Below are 24,309 nucleotides of genomic sequence, written 5' to 3'. Positions count from 1 at the left end.
ATGCTTCCAGAGGACAGTGGCAGGTGTAAGACAACAAGCACAGCTAACTCAAAAGAGTTCCCTCTTTGGACCGTTAGTTCACCATTGCTATCTTCCTATGTGAAAGCCAGAAAAAACCTTGAAGGCCACATGTGTCTATATGAAAATCCTTATAAGAAGTTGCAAATATTGTGTAAGAATGAGAATAATTTTATCTGAAAATATTATATTATCAAAGTGACATGGTGAAATTTGATTTTGGGGCTGGATGTAGTGGCTCACACCTGTAATCTCAGCAATTTGGGAGGCTGAGTTGGGAGGATTGCCTGAGGCCAGGATCACTAGAGACTAGCCTGGGCAACATAGTGAGACCCCATCTCTACTAAAAGATAGCAATAAAAAAATTAGCCAGGTGTGGTGTCATGCACCTGTAGTCCTAGCTACATGGGAGAGTGAGGCAGGAGGATCCCTTGAACCCAGGATTTTGAGGCTGCAGTGAGCTATGATCATGCCATGGCACTCCAGCCTGGGATTGCTGGAGACAGAGCAAGATCCTGTCTCAAAAAAAGGAAGAAAGGAATTTGATTATTTTAGAGTTCATTCATCCATAGGTTCACCAAGTATCTATTTATAATCTACCATTCTCCTAGGCACTAGAGTTCAAAGATGAATTAGATTGGTTCTCTGTTTTTAAGTGCTTGAGAATAGTAGATGAATGCTGACTTACAAAGAAATAACTGCAATACAACATGATATGTGCTGTAATGATGATGGAGATAGGCAGGGTAGTATTCAAAGTATTAATCAATTTGCCTTTCAGCAAATCATAGTGGATGCCAGTCTCAATGCTGGAACAGAGTTTGGGAGACCTTCTGATGGGCCAGGTGTTTTCTTCCTTGAGTACCCATTTTGTATGTCATTCCAGGGGCTCTGGGGAAGGGACTAAGATGGTCAGGTATTAGGAAAAGAGGCACTTGGGGTGAGTGGTGCTTCTAAAACTGACCAAAAGCCAGTGTGGTAGTGCTGATGTGTACCAGCTGCAAATCAGCTCTGGATTTAGGGTAATCATTTCATTCATTTAAATATGAATGTCCAGATATTTCCATCACTATTATTCTAGATTGCTGTCTATTTTAGCTTCACTGAGTACATTTCTGCAGCTGTCACTAAGCTTTGCTTCAAATGATGTATGCACCACCCCAGGGCAGGTGGGGCATGTAAAGAAGACTTTGATGGGGCTCTGCTTAGCTCCAGGTTATGGATTTAAATGACCGATAGCATGTGTGGGTTCACCAAAGGCATTACTACTACAAAAGGGTAGTTATGTGCTACCTTTAATCTGACCATATTGCATTTCATCATTGGTTGCTGCAGTGAAATAAAAAACCTTTCCATACAGTGAATACTTTAATCTGTCATCACAAGGAAGGTCTTGTCAATTGTGGCTCAAAATCTAGGCCTAATAACCAGAGATAGTCGTTAGACTGGCATAGTCTTTGAATAAAAATAGAGTTGTTCAATAGGTTCTCTTTGCAAGACTTCCTCTAAATTAATATTAGATATTTTTGGTTGTTTCATCCAATGGAATAAAAGTAAGGGATAGTATTAAGGGAGAAAAAATTTATTTCTTAAACACACGTGCATGCACCTGCACGCACGCACACACACACACGCGCATGCACGTGCTGCACCAAAAAGGTATTTGCAAGCCATTTGGTGTTGCTTGGATTACTGCATCAACATTTTCTAGCGCAATAAATACAACATGTTTCTGTCAGGTAACTATAGAAAACAGTTCCCTACATTCTTCTGGAATGTAGAACTGATCTGGCCAGATTATAATTGACATGGCTGGACAAGGACTGGCTATTGATTTATCACAACTTGTGATGCAACTGAATGGGAGTGTTCCTACTTCTAAACAGTCCTCCCTCTCCCTCACAAGAAAGACGGAGTGTGTAGCCAGATCAAACAACTGTGCTTCATGATTGCGTGTACTTGGGCAGAATGATTAGGACTCCAGAGGGATTTGTGTGCCTGCATCATGCCCTGGGCACTTCCCCTTCTCAATCCCTTTGGAATTTCTCAGCTGTAGCCATCAGTCCAGTCCGAGGGGCTAGATGAGCCCGAAAGGAGCAGAGCACATTGCTGTCATTCATTATGACTCCCGAGTTCTTGCCACAGTTCTGGAAAGCCAATAGAATTCTGTGGGCTGACTGCCCTCCTTACCGGTGCATTGGATACACCATGTTCTACTTCTACCCTGTACCTCCTCAAGGAGGTGCTTCCTATGATCCTCACATAATGATCTGCATGCCTATTGGATGTGAAATCAATTGACTTGGCTGGCTTTCTTGTATTTACTTTGATGGACCTAGGGTTAGGGCTTTTGTAGGTACTAGAGACCAGATGTGGTCATTTAGTTAGAAAGAAAAAATGATTTTCTTTTGCTTCTCATGGAATCATATTGTTGGAAGGAAACATGGAGCTCCAGTACAGTCCTTTCATGTTATAGATAAGAAGTCTAATATTCTGTAGAACTTAATGACAATGCATGGGAGGTCTCTGGCTCTCTAGTCACTGTTCCTGCTGTCTTCTTAGTTCAGGAATGATTCAAATCAATATTCAACTGATGAAAATTCTGAATTAAATCACTGTATTTGAGTGAAAATATTGGAATGGATTTCACAGATTTTAAGGGAATCGATAGAAAGATACAAACAACCTTAGTAGGTTTGGCCTCCATTTGATGATTTGTTGGTAAGGATTCTGTAATATTAACATCAACTTATTATGCATTTACTTGTAGAACTTTGTAATTATGTCTACAAAACTAACCTTGCATACTATGGATGCCCAAATACAAGAACAAATGTTTTCCAAGTTTTGGGGCAAATCTTCAATTGTAAAGGTCTGTGCATATCGTGTTAAAAGAAGAAAGGCAGACTCCACAGAGGATCTAATTCATATAAATATGCCAATATTCTGAAGCTGTTTCCAAGGTCCAAGGTTGACATCTGACTATCACGTTAATGGCAGAGGGATCTTTTGTTTAATCTATCCAATATATGTAAACAGTACCACCAATTTTCTATTCTATAAGGCTCAAATCCTTGGAGACCGTCTTTGACTTTCAACCTGTTGTATTCACCTCCTAAATCCAATTAAGCCTCCAACTTTGACTCTGTTTGTCAAGTATTACTTTCGGTATCTATTTTTTGTCCCCATTTGTCACTAGTCCCTTTATCACTGTGCCTTAGGTTCCGTAAGAGACTCATAATTGGCTTCCCTAATTCCTGCCAGGTTAGTCCTCACAAAACACCACTTTCTTCATGCCATTATCTTACTACTCTATCTGTATTTGATTCCTGTTACTTATTGGAGAATTTCTTAACTTTTTCTCCTGCCATTTGAGGACTTTAATAATCTGGACGGGGCTTACTTATCCAGTCTTATTTCAAACAAAAATTCCAGTGAATGTAGTCTCATGGTAAGCTGTGGTGCATGTGGCTAGCTGTGTTTATGCTGTATTATTATTATTAGAGACAAGGTCCCACTGTTTTGCCCAGGCTGGTCTTGAACTGGGTTCCAGTGATCCTCCTGCCTCTGCTTCCCAAGGTGCTGGGATTGCAGATGTGAACCACTGCACTGGGGCTGTGCCTCATTTTTTTATCCTTCCTTACCCTCTTTTATCCACTTTTTTTTTTTTTTTTGAGTTGGAGTCTTGCTCTCTTGCCCAGGCTGGAGTGCAGTGGTGTGATCTTGGCTTACTGCAACTTCTGCCTTCCGGGTTCAAGCGATTCTCCTGCCTCAGCCTCCTGAGTAGCTGAGATTACAGGCACGTGCTACCAAGCCCGGCTAATTTTTGTATTTTTAGTAGAGACGGGGTTTTATCATGTTGGTCAGGCTGGTCTCAAACTCCTGACCTCAGGTGATCCACATGCCTTGGCCTCCCAAAGTGCTGGGATTATAGGCATGAGCACCCAGCCTTTTATTGACTTTTTAAAGTTAAATTAAAATTTCACTTTTCTGACAACCTTTTCTCAACACTTCTCTGAGCAACTGTGGCATAATCAATGCCATTTGCAGTGTAACACTGTATTATGTATTGGCTAACATTGTTCTTTATTTTTATTTTGTTTTTGTTTTAGGCCTTGCATCTCTCACAAATTCATGAGGCCTTTTCAGAGGGAAACCAAACATACACATAAAGTGTTGATGGCATAGGCACTCATGGCTATTCTTTGACTTAAAATATTTTAATAGTCAAGAACTGTTTTAGTTATGTCCATTTTTATCTCAGCATAAAATATTCAGAGAACAATCAAATTCAATCAGGTGTCTTGGGGATTTATGTTATTTATAGTAATCCATTTTCATGCTCTGTATTAACAACTAACTTCAAAGCTTACCAGTAGAATTTAAGAATTTCTTAATAATGATTGTCTAATGAGGAGGCTGAATATGAGGAATGATTAAAACTGATTAAGTCATATTCATAAATATGCATGTGGATGGAATATAGGTTGTACCAAAGTGGATTAAGATCCTAATTTCCTCATTTTTGTTCTTAAATATGGATATGAGAATCACTATTAATGAAAATGTATTCTATTGAATATATTTTACACAAAGCTTTGTGTACAGAATTTATTTTACTTATACAACTGTCTTATTCAATACATCTTTTGTGTCATTTTACTAAGGAGCATAAAATAGACTTCATAGAATCCATTCTATTTCTGATTATTACAATTCTTCTATATTTACTACAGTTAATTTTTTCCTTGAAGGTTTTCCCTCTGTTGTTACTTGATATCATAATAAAATGCCATATTTTAAAACTGTCCTATTTTATGAAAAGCCCTTATGATAGTTAAGTTGCAAAATAAAGTAACTCAAATTCTACTTTGAAATTACCTTCTCCCTCATAACTTAAAGTTGTAACCCTTGAACTTTCACCTCTGATAGTTAGCTCCAGAGCTCTTGGTCTACTTGATCAAGGACCTTTCATAAGTCCTTTAAGTTGATTGGCACTTGTAGTTAGGCCTCTGACACTCGTCCGAACTTCAGCATGCTTTGAAGCTTCCCATCTTCATTAGTACAAAAGATGCCAGATGGAAAGCCAATAAAATTTTGGTGTATGTTTTCTTTATTACTTAAGGGCAAAAGAGTGTATGTATATCAAGGCTTTTGATATTTTTAAAAATTCTGTGTTAGTTCCTATGCAACATAGAAAAGAAACTCAACCTCAGAAGTTAAAATCATGTCTTGGATTGGCCCGTCTGTAGTTTCATTGGAAAATGCTTACTTGCCGTGTGATAGATATAGCAGCAGTAAAGTGCTAGAATTATTATGAAATCATATGGGGAAACATTTTATTCATAGAAATCTACTCATGATGTTTTTGTATTCTAGGGAATTTGCCTGTCAGTATGAATCTGAGATTTAACTGTAAGGAAATAACTGTGTTTATTCTGAAGGAGGCAATGAAACTCAGTGGGGGAGGCTAGGCGATTTCAAGTATCTTTTTAAATGGCCAAATGGGATTTGATTTTCTGGTGAAGATCGCCTATGTTAGCATTTTCTATGGGAGGCCAACCGTAATCCTAACCTACACTGCACTGTGTTCTCAGTTAGTTTAGCAAGATAATTTGGCATTTTGTAGAGCACTTTTTATATGCATGACATTTCCAAATACATCATAGCACTGAGCAAATTAATTCCTTAAATAGACAAAATAGCAGCTCCTCCTTAAACTATAGTTTGAAGTATGAAATCTATTCCTATTCCTATTTAGGCAACTGGAGTAAAGTTTTAAGAATTTTGTACTTTTACTTAACAACTCTATTAAAATTGAACTGTGTTAACCTGGTAGTGATAGTGAAGAAGGCAGAATTTCTATCACAACAAGAATTAATTCATGGGTATGTTGGAAAAAATACTAGAGAAGAAAAATGGGCCAAATACATGGCAAAGGAGAAAGGATTGTCACTCCTCTATTATGTCTTCTAGAAATTAGATTTAAGTAAGGAGAGCACAAGAGTGATGAAAGACCAAGGATTAGGCAAAAAAGACTCTTTTAGGTAGTATGGAGACTTAGGGTTGGATTTGTTAGATAGGAGAAAACCTTGTGTGTTGGACCAATGTGTAAGTACTTCCTCACTTATGTAGCATGAAAGCTTATTGATCTGGAGAATTGCATGATGAAAATAGGTTAAAATGATTACCCTAGTAGTTTATGCAGATGGATTTGAGAGAGACCAGTAAGCACTTAGAGTTGAAAAGTATGGGCCCAAACTATAGCATCAGCATTGGGATTGAAAACAAAGGGACAGTCAAGAGTTGTTTCAAGAAAAAATACTGATGAAACACTAAATTTCACAAGAATGTGAGGGAAGGACTAAAAAATTGCCTTGATATTTTAAGCTCGGGTGAATGAAAAATTGTGTCATGGCCGCCCAAATTCTGAAAGCCATGAACTCATTTTGCCAAGAAGGTAATGTTTTTTTTTTTTTTTTTTGAAAATTGAGTCTGAGTTGGTACTGAGCACCCAACGTGTGGAAGGTACCATCTGCAAAGGACTTCCTAGACAAATGAGAAACATTCAGAGATGTGAAAAGTCACTACAATTGGTAACATCTAAAGAATGTTTACTCTGTGCCAGACATGTTTGTAAATGGACCAACTGCTAACATGTTCACAAAAATGAAACAGATGCTATGATTTACCTCATCTGCCAGAGTCCATGTCCATTATCATTACACTATGTGATACTGTTAGGGTCTGACATAGCAAAGGGGCAATGAGGGTGGGGGTCAAGGGGGCCATGAAAGAATTGTAGGAAGAGACAGGTTGCTTTGGGAAGCTGGTGAGGGCTGGACTGTAGACTGAAAAGGATTAGAGGTTGCTCTTTCTTCCCAGATTATCTAATTCATCAAAGTCCCCTAACTAAATATCTCCTAAGTAGCACTTGCCTTTACTGGCACAGATGCTGTGTCTTCACAGCTGCCACGTGCTCAGTACCTCACAGGTAAAATATCTCACTTGACACTCAGAACAAGTCTGAGATAGATATTATCTACATTGTAAACATTCTGAAGCCCTCTGTTTAAAGATGAAAACAAGGGTTTCTGAGAGGTTAGTTTGTAGATGAAGACAAGGGTTCTAAGAGGTTAATTTGTCCAAAGTCATGTAGCTAATTTGTTGAAGAGACAGGTTCAAACATAGAGGTCCTTATGGCTGATTTCAAAAGTTGTACTCTGCCATTTGTTTTGTTTTGTTTTGTTTTTAACTGGCAGAAATACTACAGAAGTGTTATTGTTATTTCAGCCTTTTAAAAAAAAGGTCATCCATTTAACATTTAATTATGTGCCAGGTACTGCGAATACAATAATGAAGAAGACAGGCAATATCCCTCCTTTCTAAAAGATCAATATTTTTCTTATTTCTGTCACTTTAAATACTTATATGTAACAGCATGGGTAAAAACTGCTGTGCATGGTATAAGAGCATATTAACTGAGCTTAAACATAAATATGTGTTAATCACATCCCCTTAGACTAGCCATGAGTGTTCTCAGTGTATGAAGAGAGAACAGTGTCTTTTTAACTTTGTAAAATAGAAGTTTATTAGCTGTTGGCCAGTGATTTCTTATGATTATTTTTCCTTTAAAATGAAAAGCTAAAAATAAGCCTATAAACAAAGATTTTAAATAAAGGGCTTCAGAAATACTCATGAACATATTTTTTCTAAGTTGACTTAAATCTCCTATTTTCCTTCAGGCAGTTGTGTGTTTTTGTATCAGAAAATACAGTGATCTATAGTGTGTTTAATAAGTGACCAAATTGTTAGTTTCATCATTTGTAATCCAAGAGTCAGGCTGTCTGGATATACGTCCCTAACCCACCATTTACTACCTATGTGCTGTTGAGCAAATCTTTTAACCTGTCTATATCATCACTTTCCAAAATTGTATTGAGATCACACAACTAGTAAAAATAAGTGAGACCAAGCATGTACAGTGCTTAGCCCAGTGCAGGGTGTGTGATGGCACTCATAAATATTAGTCATCATCATTGTCCCTTGTATTATTTCCTAGTATTTTGTGCTTTTCCCCCACATGATACAGGGGCTCATTAGGTTCTCTGGCTTCCACAAACAGATCTTACTCTATCATTCCTGCACTAATTGTTTTAGTATGCCTGTGCCTTCGTGCTTATTTCACTGGGTCCAGACTTCTGTGTTACCCTCTCTCTCTGAACTACTCCTACTCTTACTCAAATGGCTTTGTCTTGCCTTTCTGTTTATTCATTTTCCATCACTCATGTTCAGTGTTAAACCAGTTCTGTATTATTATTCTATGAGTATTTTTACTACTGGGTGAAAATTTTGGCATCATGCTAAATGATTAATTTAGCACCCGCTTAAATATCTGGGCCATTTGCATATGTGTAAAGGTGTATGTGGTGCTGCTGTGTTTAATTCATCCATCGGCAATTTGGCAAAAGCTTGTGGTGTCACAAAGCCATTAATAAAAACAAATCCTAGTTTCTATTAGCCCACTTTTTAAATTTTCCATGAAGATTATTTCAATCTCTGATAAATAAAAATTAACATAATTTTATTTATTGAATATTTGAAAAACTATATTCAACTTTTGATCTTATTTTTTTCTGTTAGTTTAACATTTTTATCTTTAAAAGAGGTGTCTACCACTCTCAGTTCCATTAGAAACATATAATCTGCAAAGCTAATTTAAAATATTTTTCTGCAAGCTTGGAAACTGTTTTTCATGTTAATATATTACATTGTATAGATAATAGCCACTCTTGTTACATAGCATGTAATCTCACAAAGAATCATATCTTTCCTATTTCCCAACCCCTACTCTCTGACATCTTGCAGCCCCCTTCCCCACAAGTAGAAATAAAAAAAGCTGTCATGATAAATCCCCTGTAGGATCCTGGGGTAAAACATTCTAGTACCACAATAATGAAACACTTTATGTGTGGGAAAAGAATGATAGAAATAACAACTGTGCCACATCAGACCTCATTAAAGTCAGTGAACTGCAACATCAGGCTATTTGTAGTCTTGAACAGTTTCTATGGAATATTCTACTATATTTATTATCTAGATATTAAAAACAGCAACAAAGATAACCCCTCATTTTCTGAAATTCCATTTCTGGAAACAAAGCATCTATATAAAGCCCAGAAAACGTTGCACTCAGTTTGGAAATCCGTTTCTTTTATTGTTCAAGTGCAGTAGTATTTTCCAGTATGTCCTTGTGAGAGTCTCCAGTTATCTCATGAATGTGATCAGTTTTTTCTACTTATAAAATTAATAAATAGCAACTAATTATCAGTTAAACTTGACATGCTTCATTTAAACCTGGCACCAGAAAGAACTAAACTTACACTGCGATAACTGGGAAGAAGTTTTAGAAGGTAATTTTGGTTTATTGACCTCTTTCCACAGGAGTAGAAACTCAGCCAGTTTAAAAATAACTCTAATGATCACATAATGTTGAGAATTAGATTTACCACAGTTCTGATGTAATTAATTTGTATTTACTTATAACATCTTAATGGCAATTGTTAAAATTTTCACTTTATTTCAAATTGAGGCCAGGCACAGTGGCTCATGCCTATAATCCCAGCACTTTGGGAGGCAAAGGCCGGCAGATCACCTGAAGTCAGGAGTTTGAGACCAGCCTGGCCAACATGACAAAACCCCATCTCTACTAAAAATGCAAAAAAAAAAAAAAAAATTAGCTAGGCATAGTGGTCCCAGCTACTCGTGAGGCTAAGGCAGGAGAATCGCTTGAACTCAGGAGGTGGAGGTTGCAGTGAGCTGAGATCATGCCACTGCACTCCAGCCTGGGTGACAGAGTAAGACTCTTTCCCAATAAGTAAATAAATAAAATTGAAAAAATTACAGAAACAAATAAGAGTCCTGCTCTCAGTGCATTTCGTGAGAAAGATAACATGCTTTGCCAGAAGGGCATACCTTGCTGCTTAATAACTCTCCTAGGCCAGGGACGATGGCTCACACCTTTAATTCTAACTCTTTGGGAGTCCAAGGCAGGAGGATTGCTTGAGGCCAGGAGTTTGAGACCAGCCTGGGCAACACAGTGAGACCTTGTCTCTACAAAAAATAAAAAACTTAGCTTGTCGTGGTGGTGTGTGCCTGTAGCCCAAGCTGTTCAGGAGATTGAGATGGGAGGATCACTTGAACCCAGGAGTTTGAGGTTACAGTGAGCTATTATCACCACTGCACTCTAAGTAGTGATGTTCGACACCACATACACTGTCATCAGCCTCGGTGACATAGTAAGACTGTGTCAAACAAAAAACTATCCTAATGAGAAGTATATTCTGGAATAACCAGCCCATTTTCTTCTAAAGCACTGGCTACTACACCAAGGAACATTACATTTTGCATTTAAACCAGTACACACATACATATCCTCTCAGTTGGCTTTAGGTGGTCTAATGTATATACTGATAATGCACCCACGTTTATTAGCCACTTGAAGAGAGTTTTTTTTTTTTAAATCTTTTTGTACCTTCCATGGGCTTTATTGTGTTTTATGTTCATTCAGTGAACATAGTTTCTGCAAATTCTTTATGTTTTATAAATTTTATGTGGAATTATCATAAATCCCTTGGTATAAAAGCTTGAAAATAAGCATATTTATGAAAGGACTATTCATAAAATTAAATATTTGGTATTTTTATTTGATCTAAAAAATATCCTCTAGGAATTTCACAAAATAAATCTAATTACTGACTTTAGGGGAACAGTATATTGTAAATATTCATAACTTTATTAAAATTATGTTGCTCTGATTAGGTTATAAAAATAAAAATTTGGCAACTTAATTTTTGTTGTTTGTAACTAAAATACAGTAAAAATCTTACTAGCAAACAATTTAAATACATTTATTAGTTAAATAATGTGTAAGAAAATAGTCCCTCACATATTTGTTAGTATATCTTTTCTATTGTTAAAAATAAGGGAGAAAGACTTTTCCAAAGTTTCAGTTGAACTCATTATCTTTAAAATGATTACTGTATATCTGAATAATACTCTGTAGTGAGAGTTATGGAACTTGGCTATTGTAAGCTGAAATTATTTCCTATTATTTTATTATGATTAACTTTCGTTTATAAACTGACATTCCACAGAGATTAAAACTTGAGGAAATTTGAAACAAAAATAAACACATAAAAGATATTTAAAACAAACAACCCTGTGTTATGTATAGTGGAGTACATGCTGATTGAGAAAATCTTGAGAAATAAATCTCCTGAATAAAAAAAGTCATTTCTTCTAAAAAATTAATGTATTAGGTTGGTGCAAAAGTAATTGTGATTTTTGCCATAAGAGTATGAAATAACGTTGGTGTGCATCAAATAGCTCATAGACAGTGCCCCTTTAAAGTTTTCCGAGTGGTCAGCCCCATGCCTGCTGCTGGAGATACAAGGATGAACGAGAGAATTTCTCCCTTCATGAGCTTACAGTCTAGTGGAAGGCTGTCACAAAGATTAATAATACATCTGTCTAAGTAGCGATGTTCGAAAAATACAAGGTGGGTCATTGATAAAATAAAGTATTTTGGAAAGTTCGCACTGGTTGTGGCTGGTTGTGTCTGTGGAATGTGAATTCAAAACTGACAGGCAGTGCATTGAGCCACAGAACTCTCGGTTTGGAATCAGGAAGCTGGGATCTGCTGTGTGGGACTGTGGGCAGGTTGTTTCGCCTCTGTTGGGCTCAGTTTTACATTTGCAGAAATGTGAATCATTTATAAATTTGTTTTAGCCACGGAGGTTTTACTTAAAATGGTTGCAATTCAGTATGGCAATCTGGAGCTGCTCTGATGGTCCAGGTTCTGAGCAGAGCATGAAAACCTTTGGCTCTTATGACCTCATGGGTCTGTTGTAGTACAGACATTTTATGAGTATGGAGAGAATAAATTTTATTTAGTGTTCTACTTCTACCAGGCATTGCCATTTAAGTCTTTTACTTCTAATTGTGGAATGAAACGCTTTGGTCCATCTTGAAGGAATTTCAGGCATTAAGCAAGCAAACAGGTGGGAGGACTTTGGGGAGAGCTCTGAAATTAATCTGTGCCTGCTTGTAAGGTTAATCCAGAAGACCTGAAGGTAAACCTGGTTTAGTCTCTGAATGTAGCTGGAGGATGGGGGAGGTTGGTTCAGAAAGGATGATCCGCTGTCTCCTCTGTGCCCAGACAGGTTCCTCCCTCCCAAGAGCCAGCTGCAGCTGTTGGCGACCTGTTCAGGGATCGTTTGGGGTGGAGGAGCATCTTGGGTTCGCACACATTTGTCCTCCAGACTTCCCTACCCCAGTGGGCGTCCATCAAGAGGGCTGCTCCATCTGCAAACAGCTTCGTCCTCACTCTGTCCCTCCCAGACCACAAGTTCGGTTTTCTGCCCTTTACTTTGCTGTAACGTCTCCATTTTCTGCCTCCAAAACTCTGAATAAGAGTATTTTTTTGGAATATTTTCTACTGTTTGAGGTATTTTATGATTTTTCTTATCTAATGTACTTAAAGTTCCCTATGCTTTTGGGGATGAAACTTCTAAGTTTCAGCTTTTTATTAGAATGTGTCAAAATCTTACTATTTTAGAATTCTTACTATGTTTAAAAAGCTTACTATTCTTATTGATGAATATGACAGTAATATAGCACGGAAGTGGTTTATAAGCTTCAACACATGAATGAAAAATGAAGGAAACACTTGTTTAGTATAATGTAATAGCACTTTACAGTTTCATCCTCACAATAATCATACAAATGGGGCGGAGTGAGTATTATTTACCAGATAGCAGATTAAAATCAAAGAGATTAGTTGAAAGTCAGCTCAATTCACACAGTAGTGAAAAATCCATAGGTTTTTAACTCTGTGTTCCATGTTGTCTTTAGTATATTAAATTGCCTCTTTGAATAGTATAATTATAAGGTGATATTAATCTCTTGCAATCTTGTTCACATATAGTCAACTTTTATCAAATTCTCAAATAGAATCACAATGGACTAAAAAGAAAATATAAAGAAAGTAAAAGTGGGAGCTAATGTTTATTGAACACCTAGTGTGTGTCTGTATATTCATTAATTACCTCCTCCATTCAGTCAGGAATTTATTATCTAATGACCTGTGTCAGTGGTGACCATTAAGCCATTCTCATAATGAGATAGCCACCTTCTCCCTATTCTCGGGTGTTTATGACAACGCACCTAAGCACAATCACCCAGGGCGTGAGCCATCCCTTTGCTTTTTATCCACATGATACCTGCTCTCCAAAAGCAGACCCAGCCAGAAATGTGTGTTGAAATAGAAGACAAGAGGTCAAAACAAAACACCCAGCCAATGATGAATTCTGAAACTTTTCTCTAAATGCTTCCTGTGTGTTTATTGTAAATGTTTATAAAAGGTAAAAATATTTTCAAAGACAAATAACATCCTTGTGAAAAAAATCTCTTCTTGGAGTATCAAGAAAGATTATGTTGAAACTCAACCTTGAAATATTATACTCTTAGGAGTGGAGAAGAGTGAACAGATCTAAGTAATAGGGGTAGAATTGACAGGTTTTGGTAATTCACCTGATGAGCCAGGGAAGGGTATTCCAGCTACTTCCAATAACCACCCACCCTCACGATCATGTGAGGGCCCATGGAGTGGCATATGTTTCCTTCTAGGTACATTTCTAAATTTAGAGAAGAGCCTTTTCAAGTGGATACACATTAGTGAGGAACAGAGCGTTCAAACAATATCAGTCATGGGCCAAAAGAACTGGCGTGGTTTAGGAGGCTTGCCTCTGTTATTTGATGAACGGGGTCTGTCTGGAGTTGGGTTTATAGTCACTGGTTTTTAAATAATTACCATGATGGCAAATTTTTACTAATTCTATCTCAGGCTGACAGCTTGCATCTATTTTTGAAAGTTAGCAAGAACTCTTTCTGAAGCATGAATAGTACCAATTGTCCTGAATTTTCTAATCCTGAAGAGCAATCTGGTTTTGTCATCTCTCTCTGTTTTCTGTAATTCATTCTTCATTGAATGAATTTTCTGCTTGTAAGTTTTCACTTCCTCTGTTGCTGATAGCTTCTGTTTTCTCTCTTCCCATTCATGTTCTTGAACCAGTTTCTTTTGCAGAGTCACGTTTTTCTGCTGATAGAATTTACTGAGAATTTCTGTTGTAAAGATCTGGCCAAGTTTAGTGAATGAGGGCCATGTTCCAGCTTCTGTATGTGTTCATACAGCTCATGCCTGGCTGACAATTCATCACTCACTTTGGAATGAAAATGGCCACTATCTTTTGTGACAATTGTTAACATCAGTTTTGTCTGATTTTTCTTTTCTGATTTTCTGTGTTCTCACTCTGTTCTGCCAGCTATCCATTGCCAAATTCATCTCATCCATTTCATTTTTATTATTCTTTTTGTCTTTAAATTCAGAAGCAAGATCAAATTATCTTATCTGCACAGTAGACTTCTTCAAACATCAAATTATTCTCTTAGAAGTAAGATCTTTACCTAGGCTTTTCCAAGAGTTTTGTGTAATTTATTAGTTCAGCAAGGTCAGTATAATGCTCCCTGCAGTTTTCTGATTCCAATAATAATTATAACCTGCTTTTCTTAAATCCAGTATTTTCATTGTAAATTCATTAGAGTTTAGATTCCATCTTCTCATAACTTAGTTTAAATTCATTTTCTCTGTCAAATATTATGACATGCTTTGTAAAACCCTACCATATTCAATAGATGTCTGTGTTGCCAAGTGCTGTTTGAGTTTGCTTGCATCCTGTTCTTCAATTCTGATTGTTCTGATTGTTCTTAAACCTTCTTAAACCTTCTGATTGAATATTTAATCCAGATATGTTCAGAAATATTCATATTTTGGTTTTTGATTTCTTCAAAAGATGTGAGTGCTTCTTTAATCATTTTTTTCATAATCTTCTGTCTGTTAAGTAAAAATTTATTCAAGTTATTTCTTAAACATTTGTGCAATCTATTGTTTTTATTTGATGAAATCCACTGTTGAAAGACACACTCTTCAGGGAGAAAATGGCAAATAAGCTACTTCCCAATAAATAAGTAATAATTAGAGGCCTCTAAGACATGTACAAATCAGGGCTGGGACTTTCTGGCACCATTGTTGTAGGTGAGACAACGGTCAGTCAAAGTACTTTCCATTATAATTTCCCTCTGGTATTTCCTAACATTTTTTTTTAATCTTTGAATATTCCTAAGTTTCTCCTTCCACATGGTTAGGGTGAATTATTTTTACATGCCACTCGAAAAAAAGTTCAATCATAGGACTGCTATATTCAGTTTTGGAAAATTCTCATCTGTCATCTCTTTCACAATGGCTTCTAATGGTCCTACCATGTGAACCACAGACATTATAAGTATATAGTAGTTGCTAGAGAGTTCTTAGTTTAAGTGATGTTATACTAGAAAAAATATAATTCTTAGTCTTAAGGAAGTTTTATATATCAGATTATGTCTGTATGTGTATGTGTGTGTGTGTGTGTGTGTGTATGTATGTGTGTTTGAACAGATGTATTCACTTTATATTTTCGTACCTTTTAGGGTTCTCTGGGCTCATTTACTGATTTATATGATTCTTCTCCTGTTCCCAATCTGGCCAAGATACCTTGAATATGATGAAAACATCCCTTTATTCTAGAATATAGAAAGAAATCTGAAATTTCTATTGGCAGTTTTGGACTTTGCTACAAAGCTTATTCTCCTAATATTTTCGATTGGTTTTATTGCTCAATTGTTTCTTAACCTCTTACAAAATACAGACGGTCAGACTTATTCTGTGTAAGGGACTGGGAGGAAACTAACTGCCCCACTGATGTTTTTGTTTCTCATGATAGTGTTTCCATGTGGGAGCCAGTAGCTCAGGATCACATTGAAAGTCGCTTGGATACTAAGGCCTGTGCTGCTTGTGTCTTGAACTTTCTAAAGTTTGGAAGTCATCAGTCCTACTTAGCAGCTCATTCTTTAAAATCAGGCAGTTCTGTATTTTCCTTGGCCTTCTTCTCCTGGCAAATATTGTAAGACCTCAATTCTCATTGTGGGCTAATTATTCTCTTCTATTTGCCTGAACCATAATTCAATGCAAGGCTACTCCTGCCCAAGGAAATGAGGACAGAAATTATATAATGGAGAATAATGGCTTGAAAGCCATGAACGTCTAGAATCTTGTGCGAAGTCTGATACATACTAGCTTGGTGGTCTTTACCGGTAACTTACCAAAAAAAAAAAAAAAACAAGTTTTTTTCTCTGCTTTTAAAATGGGATCATCATAAAGGCTAACTATTTATTGAATGACAATAATGAACTTGCCCTTGTAGAAAAATCAGGCCTATAATTACTACCTAAACACTGTCTTATTAAAAAGGTTGTGATTTTATTCAGGTGGTTGTTGATCGGTGAAATTCCAATATATTCACATTTAATGAAATATAAATATTTGTAAGGATTATTTTCCATTACTAATATATACATTTAACTAACTGCTAACTAAACATTTTCAGAAAATTATGATGGACCTGACTGAAAAGAAACTGTAAATCATTTGGACTTAGTACTTTTAAATTATTAATTAGTACTTTAATTATTCATATACTGAAAACAAATATGTCTTAGAAATATAAAACTCAACTACCAATTTTCTTAGCAAACCCTTTCTTTATTGATGATATTAAAGCAGGATGAACAAAAATTCCGAATCATTAGTTTTCTTAAGTAACACTAGATGATCATGTATCTAGAGTAGCTTTTATAATTAAATGAACCTTAAGAGTTTTGCTGAAACACTAAAGACAATACTGACCTTTACAAATATCTGATCCCTTTCTTGAAGTTGGTAGTTAAAAACAATGAGAAAATATATATAAATTATTTACTAGCTATTTTGGAACCAGGAAAAAGAATTAAACTACACTAAAAAAATTATCCTTTGTATTTCAGGCCCTCCAGGGAAACGAGGTAAGAGAGGCCGAAGAGGAGAATCTGGTAAGTCTCTCTTTCAGCTGCTCTATGTCACTCATGTTCTGGTTAAGTTCCGGCATCTGTTCTTCCTAATTAATGATAATATTGTCTTGTTGGAGGTTATATGTGTGTGTTTAAATCTTTCTCTGCTAGACCTAGTTTTTATTTGTTTATTTATTATTTTTTAATCTTCTTCTTATTTCTATTAAACTGTAAAAAGGAGAAGTTTGCAAAGTATTGTTAATTGCAGTTTAGTAACAATTGGTACCCATTTGGGGCTTATTTACTGGGTCAAGTTAAGTCTGTCCTTTCTATGTACAATGGTGTGTTTCTCAGCTGCACACGGTGTGATAGCATCACCCACGTTTCCATCTATATAGGTGGTCAGTCAATGTAGGTCCTTTGCAAAAACATCTGCCTTGGGACACTAGGGCACATGTCTTAGAAAGCTGTGTTGTTATTTTATCCAATTGGCACAATTTTGTCATGCTTTTACTCTTAACCGTTTTCAAAATTTGGGAATGTTTTATCCTTTTTGTACAACCATGGAATTTTAGTGATGACAAGAGCCTTAGTAATCAATCTAGAATTTTCATTTTGTAGTTGAGGAAATGGAGGCCCATAGCAGTCAGGTGATTTGGCCAAGGCAAAACTTGAAACAGAACCAATTGTCCTGATTCCTACTTCAGGACATTCTTGCTTTCAGGCCAAATCCCTATATGTAAAACAAATCCCCAATGTAAAACAGAAAAGTCAAGTAAAATTTCTTTTGAAACTGAGATGATCTGTATAAATGAGTTCACTTACTATTTTTCTTTTTTTGGAAATGACCACATAAAGTCTTATCAGGCCATTAATTCTTACATGCAGGATAAAGTAATTTAAGGATTGACTCTAGCATGCTGTAAATTGTTATTTTTCAGTATTTTCTCTAAGTATTTATCAATATTAAAAATAATCAATTACTAAGTATTGAAACAGAAACATTAACCTATCAAGAGCTGATAGCAGATTAATGTGTGGTTTTTTTCTTGCCTCATTTTCTCTTCCGTTTTAAGAAAGATGTAAAAGTAAAAAGCATTTGTGAAAATTTATTAATTTGAGCAGTATAGTTGCTTATTTTTTTTAAAGAGTGTTGTCAAAAGCTACCTTTAAAGCTCATTGAATCTAAATAATTGGAAACTTGTATAGGTATTCCTTCACAAAGTGCAAAGTTTTCTAATAGAGGACACTTTATAAATTTGTTTTGAGGAAAAAGAAATGATAAAACATTAGTGGAATCAGATAATCATAGAAACGATCTTTGTTCTTTGTCAAAAGAAAGAGGATTATGGAGAAAAAGTGAAAAATTTATGCTTACACAAAGTTTCATAGAAAATAAAAGCCAATTTCCAACTTCCTAGCTACTTAGAACTAGTATTTTAATTGAGCATAATGGTGTGTGAAATATTTAAAATTGTCTTAGACTTTGCCTGTTTTGATGGTTTTAAAGAAACTTACATAAACGTGAGGACCTAGTCTTTTGCATACTTACAATAATGTTGAATAAAAAATTCTAAGGACAAATAATCAGTACATTTCTCATTTGGCTGTTTTATCAAACTCAAGAAGTTTGATCAATTCTCTATAACTGGTCTATCATAAATTACCAAATATTCTCATAATTCATACTTCTCTAAACTTTTATAAATTAGTCTTTACTTAAGATATATGACCATCTCAGTAATTCATAGACAGGCTTCAGGGAATCTAAAAATTACTTGAAATTTTATGTAAAATTTTGTGTGCAATTATAAATTTTTCTGAAATGGTCTCAAAGCCTCCATGGTCTAAAAATGATTAAGAATCAGTGAATTTTAAAAAACTTCCATGTCTATTATGTCATGCTGATGATTATGCTCATATCTTTTGTTTGATTTTGATATTTTGCATATTCACTAACTCCTCTCTCTCTCTTCTCTCTCCACCTGCTCCCCGCATAGGTCCTCCTGTAAGTATGTTTGCTGCACATTGGCTTGTTTGCATTTATCAGGATCGTGTATGTTAAAACTTTGTTAAAACACCAAAATATAGTCTCTATGTCTATTAGAAAAATGTTACTGACCTTTTAAGAGTATACTTAAAGTGGTCGGTCGCGGTGGCTCATGCTTGTAATCCCAGCACTTTGGGAGGCCGAGGCGGGTGGATCATGAGGTCAGGAGATCGAGACCATCCTGGCTAACACGGTGAAACCCCGTCTCTACTAAAAATACAAAAAATTAGCTGGACATGTTGGTGGGCGCCTGTAGTCCCAGCTACTCGGGAGGCTGAGGCAGGAGAATGGCGTGAACCCGGGAGGCGGAGCTTGCAGTGAGCCGAGATCGTGCCACTGCACTCCAGTCTGGGCAAAAGAGCGAGACTCCGTCTCAAAAAAAAAAAAAGAGTATACTTAAAGTTTGGAAAATTATTTTTTAGATACACAATTTTGTGATCATGTGATGTTAGAATGCAATATATGTCCATTTAAATTTGTTTTAAATTTTTTTATTTCCATGGGTTATTGGGGAACAGGTGGTATTTGGTTACATGTTCTTTAGCAGTGATTTGTGAGATTTTGGTGTACCCATCACCTGAGCAGTATACACTTCACCGTATTTGTGGTCGTTTATCCCTCACCCCCTTCACACCTTTTCCCCCAAGTCCCCGAAGTCCACTGTGTCATTCTTATGCCTTTGCATCCTCATAACTTAGCTCCCACTTATAAGTGAGAACATACGATAAAAAACGTTTATTTTTGATATGATCACACACCAATACCCTCATGGGATTTTTGGATAACTAATGAAGATTCTGATTTTAAATCCTTTTCCTGGAATTCTGAGGTTTCTTTTGCAAGCAAATCTCCAAGCTATTTCACACTTCTTTTTTCATCTGTTTAAACTTGTATCTGAAATATTTGCATTTGCCAGTCTGCCAAATGTAGATGGCAACATGATCATGGAAATGATACCCCCAGTGAGCTTGGACCAGTCCTCCCTCCTTAGGCAACACTCCCTTTGAAGTCTGTTGGAGTTTTGCCTGCATAAAGAACATGAGATGGAGCCCTTGGAGAGTTTCACTTTCTTTTTTCTTTCCTTGAGTAGGTCATAGCTGCAGCATTCCAGTCTGTTTTGCACTCACAGGAACAGATTATCTTGTCAGCTCTGAGCTAGATGTGTTTTTGAGTAATATCCTGGATATCTGTATCTGACCCCAGTGTTTATACTGTGCAGTGTGCATTTACGGTAGCAATGATCATTGGCCTTGAGATATTTTCTCATCCTGGATAGTCAGTTTGCTCCAAGGTTCGCAGACTCCACGTTGGCAACTTATCTAACAGGCCAGCATGGTCCAGGGACAGGGGCTTAGCGTGTACTTATTTACTTTATTCAGAGGAAACATTGGCCTCCAAATATCTTTTGCAGTCTTCCTGCCATGTTCAAGGATGGAACATTAATCATGTTAGAAATGACTTTGCTTCTGTAACTGACTTTCAGCTCTTGCTTAATGCTAGGCAGATGGCATGCCTTAGGTCTAGGAGTCTTTACTTTTTGGCTTCATACTTAAGTCTCTTCATGTTAAGTAAGTAACAAACCACTACTACCCAGAGGAAACTCCTGAGGTTACGGCTGGAGTAGAGTGTTCAAGGCTTCTTTTTTTGGAATCCACATTAGCTATGGCAAGAGGTAGTTAAATCTCATTTCTGCCTTATGAATTCTTCAGGATTCTAGTACTTCCTTTTTGATTCCTCGAAAAGTCACGCAACCATATAGCTCTCGCTTTCTTGAGGCCATCTGTTAGTCCAAATTTTCTACCTAAAGATGTCAATTGTTCCTCCTTTTCTTATTATATAGAAATAAGAGAGAATTAGCATTAAGCCCCTAGTGTAAGGCAAGCAATATTCTAGGTACTTTACATGTATAATTTCATTTTGTTCTCACACCAACCCTCTGATGTTACCATTCCTATTGTTCAGTGAGGACACTGAGGCTCATAGAGGTTAATTACCAAAGTTTGCACAGCTAGAGGATTTGCAAAGTTGAAATTCAATTAGATATGTCTGATTTCAAATCGATTCAGTTTACCACTTTATTCCATTCCTTATGAATTATAGTTGTGTTATAACATGGATCATTGTTACATGGGTTTGTCAGGCCATGGGTCAAATCATATTCCTTGATTAAAATAATCACATATAATATAAAATTATGGCCAAAACTGCAAAATGGCTAATCTATAAAACAAGTATTGATACTGTCCCACCTTGACTACATTTTAAAGAAGTTATAATATGTTTGGCAAACAGCATCAAATCCAAGAAATAAAGTATAATCATGAGTTTCCATACTGACTGGAAGATAATTCAAGTTGCTTATATTTGATAAGATGAAAAAACATTGATTGTACAAAAGAGAAAAAAAAACATTGATTATGCTATCTTTACTAATACAATACAACCCTACCATAGTACTTAGGACCCAATATCATGGGCTTCCTTGTGGGTAAAATACATTATGATGAAATCTTCTTGAGCCTCCAATTCCTAAATCTCCATGTATAATGTCTAAAAAGTATCTGCCTTCCATCAAACTTTGCTTTAGAGTAGGTGGCTTTATAACAAATTTCTGGCATCTTTTTTATATCTGAGTAAATATTACAATGGGATTATTACAGTTAAATAAATTTATCAGCAATATGTTTATTTAGAGGCAATACCCAATTACTGACAATTTTAATTTCTAGGGACTATTCCTATTTTTACATCACCTTAATTTTATGTACAATTAACCCTTGAACAATGTGGGGGTGAGAGGCACCAACCCTCTGCTCAGTGAGAAATCCACAGATAACTTTTGACTCCCCAAAAACTTTACTACCAATAACCTACTATTGACAGAAAACCTTACTGATAACACAAATGGTTAATTAATATACATTTTATATGTTGTATGTATTACATACTGCATTCTTACAATAAGCTAGAGAAAAGATGTTATTTAGAAAATCACAGTGAAGAGAAAATACATTTACTATTCATTAAGTAGAAGTGGATCATCACAAAAGTCTTCATCCTCACCATGTTCACACTGAATAATCTGAGGAGGAGAAGGACGAAAAGGGGTTGGTCTTGTTACCGGCAGAGGAGGAGGAAAACTGGCATATAAGTGGACCAATGTGGTTCAAACCCATGCTGTTTAAGGTCAACTGTATATATTTTCCTTTCAGTTCTTTTTCCTGAACTAAAATCTGACAGTTTCTGTAATTTTAATTTTTAGAGAAATGTATTGTCCTACTTTGTATCTTTTAAAACATTATTCAGCTATCTCCGCAAGTGTGCTATCGAGGCATATATTGTCATCTTAATCACAGTTGCCCTTGCCTCCATTCTGCACTCTAAATATAAAGCACAAAATTGCTCTGAGAAGTTAGTCTTGCTTCTGGTGAGCAATCCTTGGCACAGAACCTACATCGAGTAAATTTCTCAAACTTCCTTCTGGCCCGCAATTCCCATGGTGCTGTGGCTTCATGTGTACAGACAGATTAGAAAGTGTAACCTGGGATCTTGATGTATATTTTGCTGTCATTCACTTTCACTTCATTATGAAATGTGCTCCAATAGTGCAAGAGACATTTGGACACTCAGTAAAACAAACAAACAAACTAACTAACTAATAAAAAATTAGATGGCCCAGGGGATAATGGCAGATCTCACTGTAAGATTAAAAGAAACAAAAAAGAAAAGTATTAATGATAAACTTTAATTTAGCAACCATATATTTGCAACTTTACTTAGAATGTTTTGGAAAACTTGGATATATTCCACTAGAATTATGTGTGGATATATAACTATGTGTTTCTTTTGTCAGTTTTTATAGTCTTGCATATTGAGATCATTTATAATTTAAACTTGAAATACAACTTGAATTAGATCCCGTGTATCAATTTATTCTCTAGGAAGCTTTCAGCTTATTACTCAGCCTTATCTATTTTGAGATATATATATATTTATATACATACATACACACACACATACACACACTATCAGAGGAGTCTCTGCTAAAAATGGCTGCAACAGAGCAATTTTGTGATAATGTATATAATTTGTTTTTAAGTGAATATCACATACTTTTTTCTATTTTCTTTCTCATAAAGGTAACACATATTAGAATATTGTTCTAATGGACTCTGTGCGTGTGCTTTGAGCATCAAGCTCAGATATCACAACTGTATTTGCTAGAATGATTTGTCAGTCCATTGTATTATGTGACTATCAAATGGTACCTTCTATTTTGGATCACTTAAAAATAAGTTTGCACTTTAATAGGAAGCAGAGAGAGTTTGATCAAAATTTACAAAATGACTTTAGGGTTTTTAAATGGAGCAAATTTTACACATAATTTTGATCCTTTTCAGAGTCAATAGTGGGTGCAGTCTCTCTGTCTCTTTGTCCCAAAAAGAAGTGTTATTCTAATATTCACAGGTCACAGAATCAAGCAAGTCGTGTAACTATAGCCAGAAAAGAGCCAGGAGACCTTTTTTTAACTGGCTGTTTTATTTGTATCAGTCTATCAAGCCCTATAATTATGCTTGACTGACAGAGATATGATGTTATTGTTGGTCGTGTAGAACTCTCTGAGGTGTGAAATACGACTCTGTTGTGCAGCCTGCTCTGTCCTGTCCACCTTTAACAATTGTCAGCTCGGTTTGAACCCTAGAATCTTGTTGACAGATGAATGAAGCAGACTTGGCCAAGTTAAGCTTACAATGCTGTTTCTGCCAATGTGGTAGATGAATTAGGAAAGAAATCTCAGTAGAACTTTTTGATGAAAACCTCTGATACCTTTACTTCATAATGAAAAAAATGATAAGATTTTTAAGTCAAATTATGTCTTTTCCTGATATACTAATAACTACGATGTATAGCAGCTACCTACCATGTGTCACTTTACATACCAGTTCTCAGACCACCCCGTGACCTAGAGAGTTACTATACCTGTTTTACAGAGGAGAAAGGTGAGCATTGGACCAAATAATTTGCCCAAGGGTGCACATCTAGCAGGAGACAGAACTGAAATATAAACCCAGGTCTGTCGCTCTTCAAAGTGCCCCATATTTCTATAAGATGTTTTTCAGGCAAGTAAGGTTTAAGTGATACCACCCTCTTTGTAAACATCTTTGTTGTATCTTATCCTATCCTCATCGTGTATGGTTCATATTAAGCTGTTAGTTATTTGTAGATCTTACATCTTATGACTGCTCTTTTAAACTGCCAGT

The 24,309-nt window shown here is 36.1% G+C and overlaps 1 protein-coding gene across 1 annotated transcript in view; it reads left to right on the top strand.

The window, feature by feature from the left end:
- COL25A1 (collagen type XXV alpha 1 chain) overlaps nucleotides 1-24,309 on the top strand; it is a 497,365-nt gene that overhangs the window by 237,167 nt on the left and 235,889 nt on the right. The window contains exon 4 of the mRNA XM_063705462.1: nucleotides 16,996-17,075. Coding sequence (XP_063561532.1) covers nucleotides 16,996-17,075 — 80 coding nt within the window. The remainder of the gene's footprint in view (nucleotides 1-16,995; nucleotides 17,076-24,309) is intronic.

Source organism: Gorilla gorilla, chromosome 3 (genome assembly GCF_029281585.2).
Source record: "Gorilla gorilla gorilla isolate KB3781 chromosome 3, NHGRI_mGorGor1-v2.1_pri, whole genome shotgun sequence".
NCBI lineage: Eukaryota > Metazoa > Chordata > Mammalia > Primates > Hominidae > Gorilla > Gorilla gorilla.
Note: the sequence above shows the minus strand (reverse complement) of the source record. Positions and strands in the feature narration are given on the sequence as shown.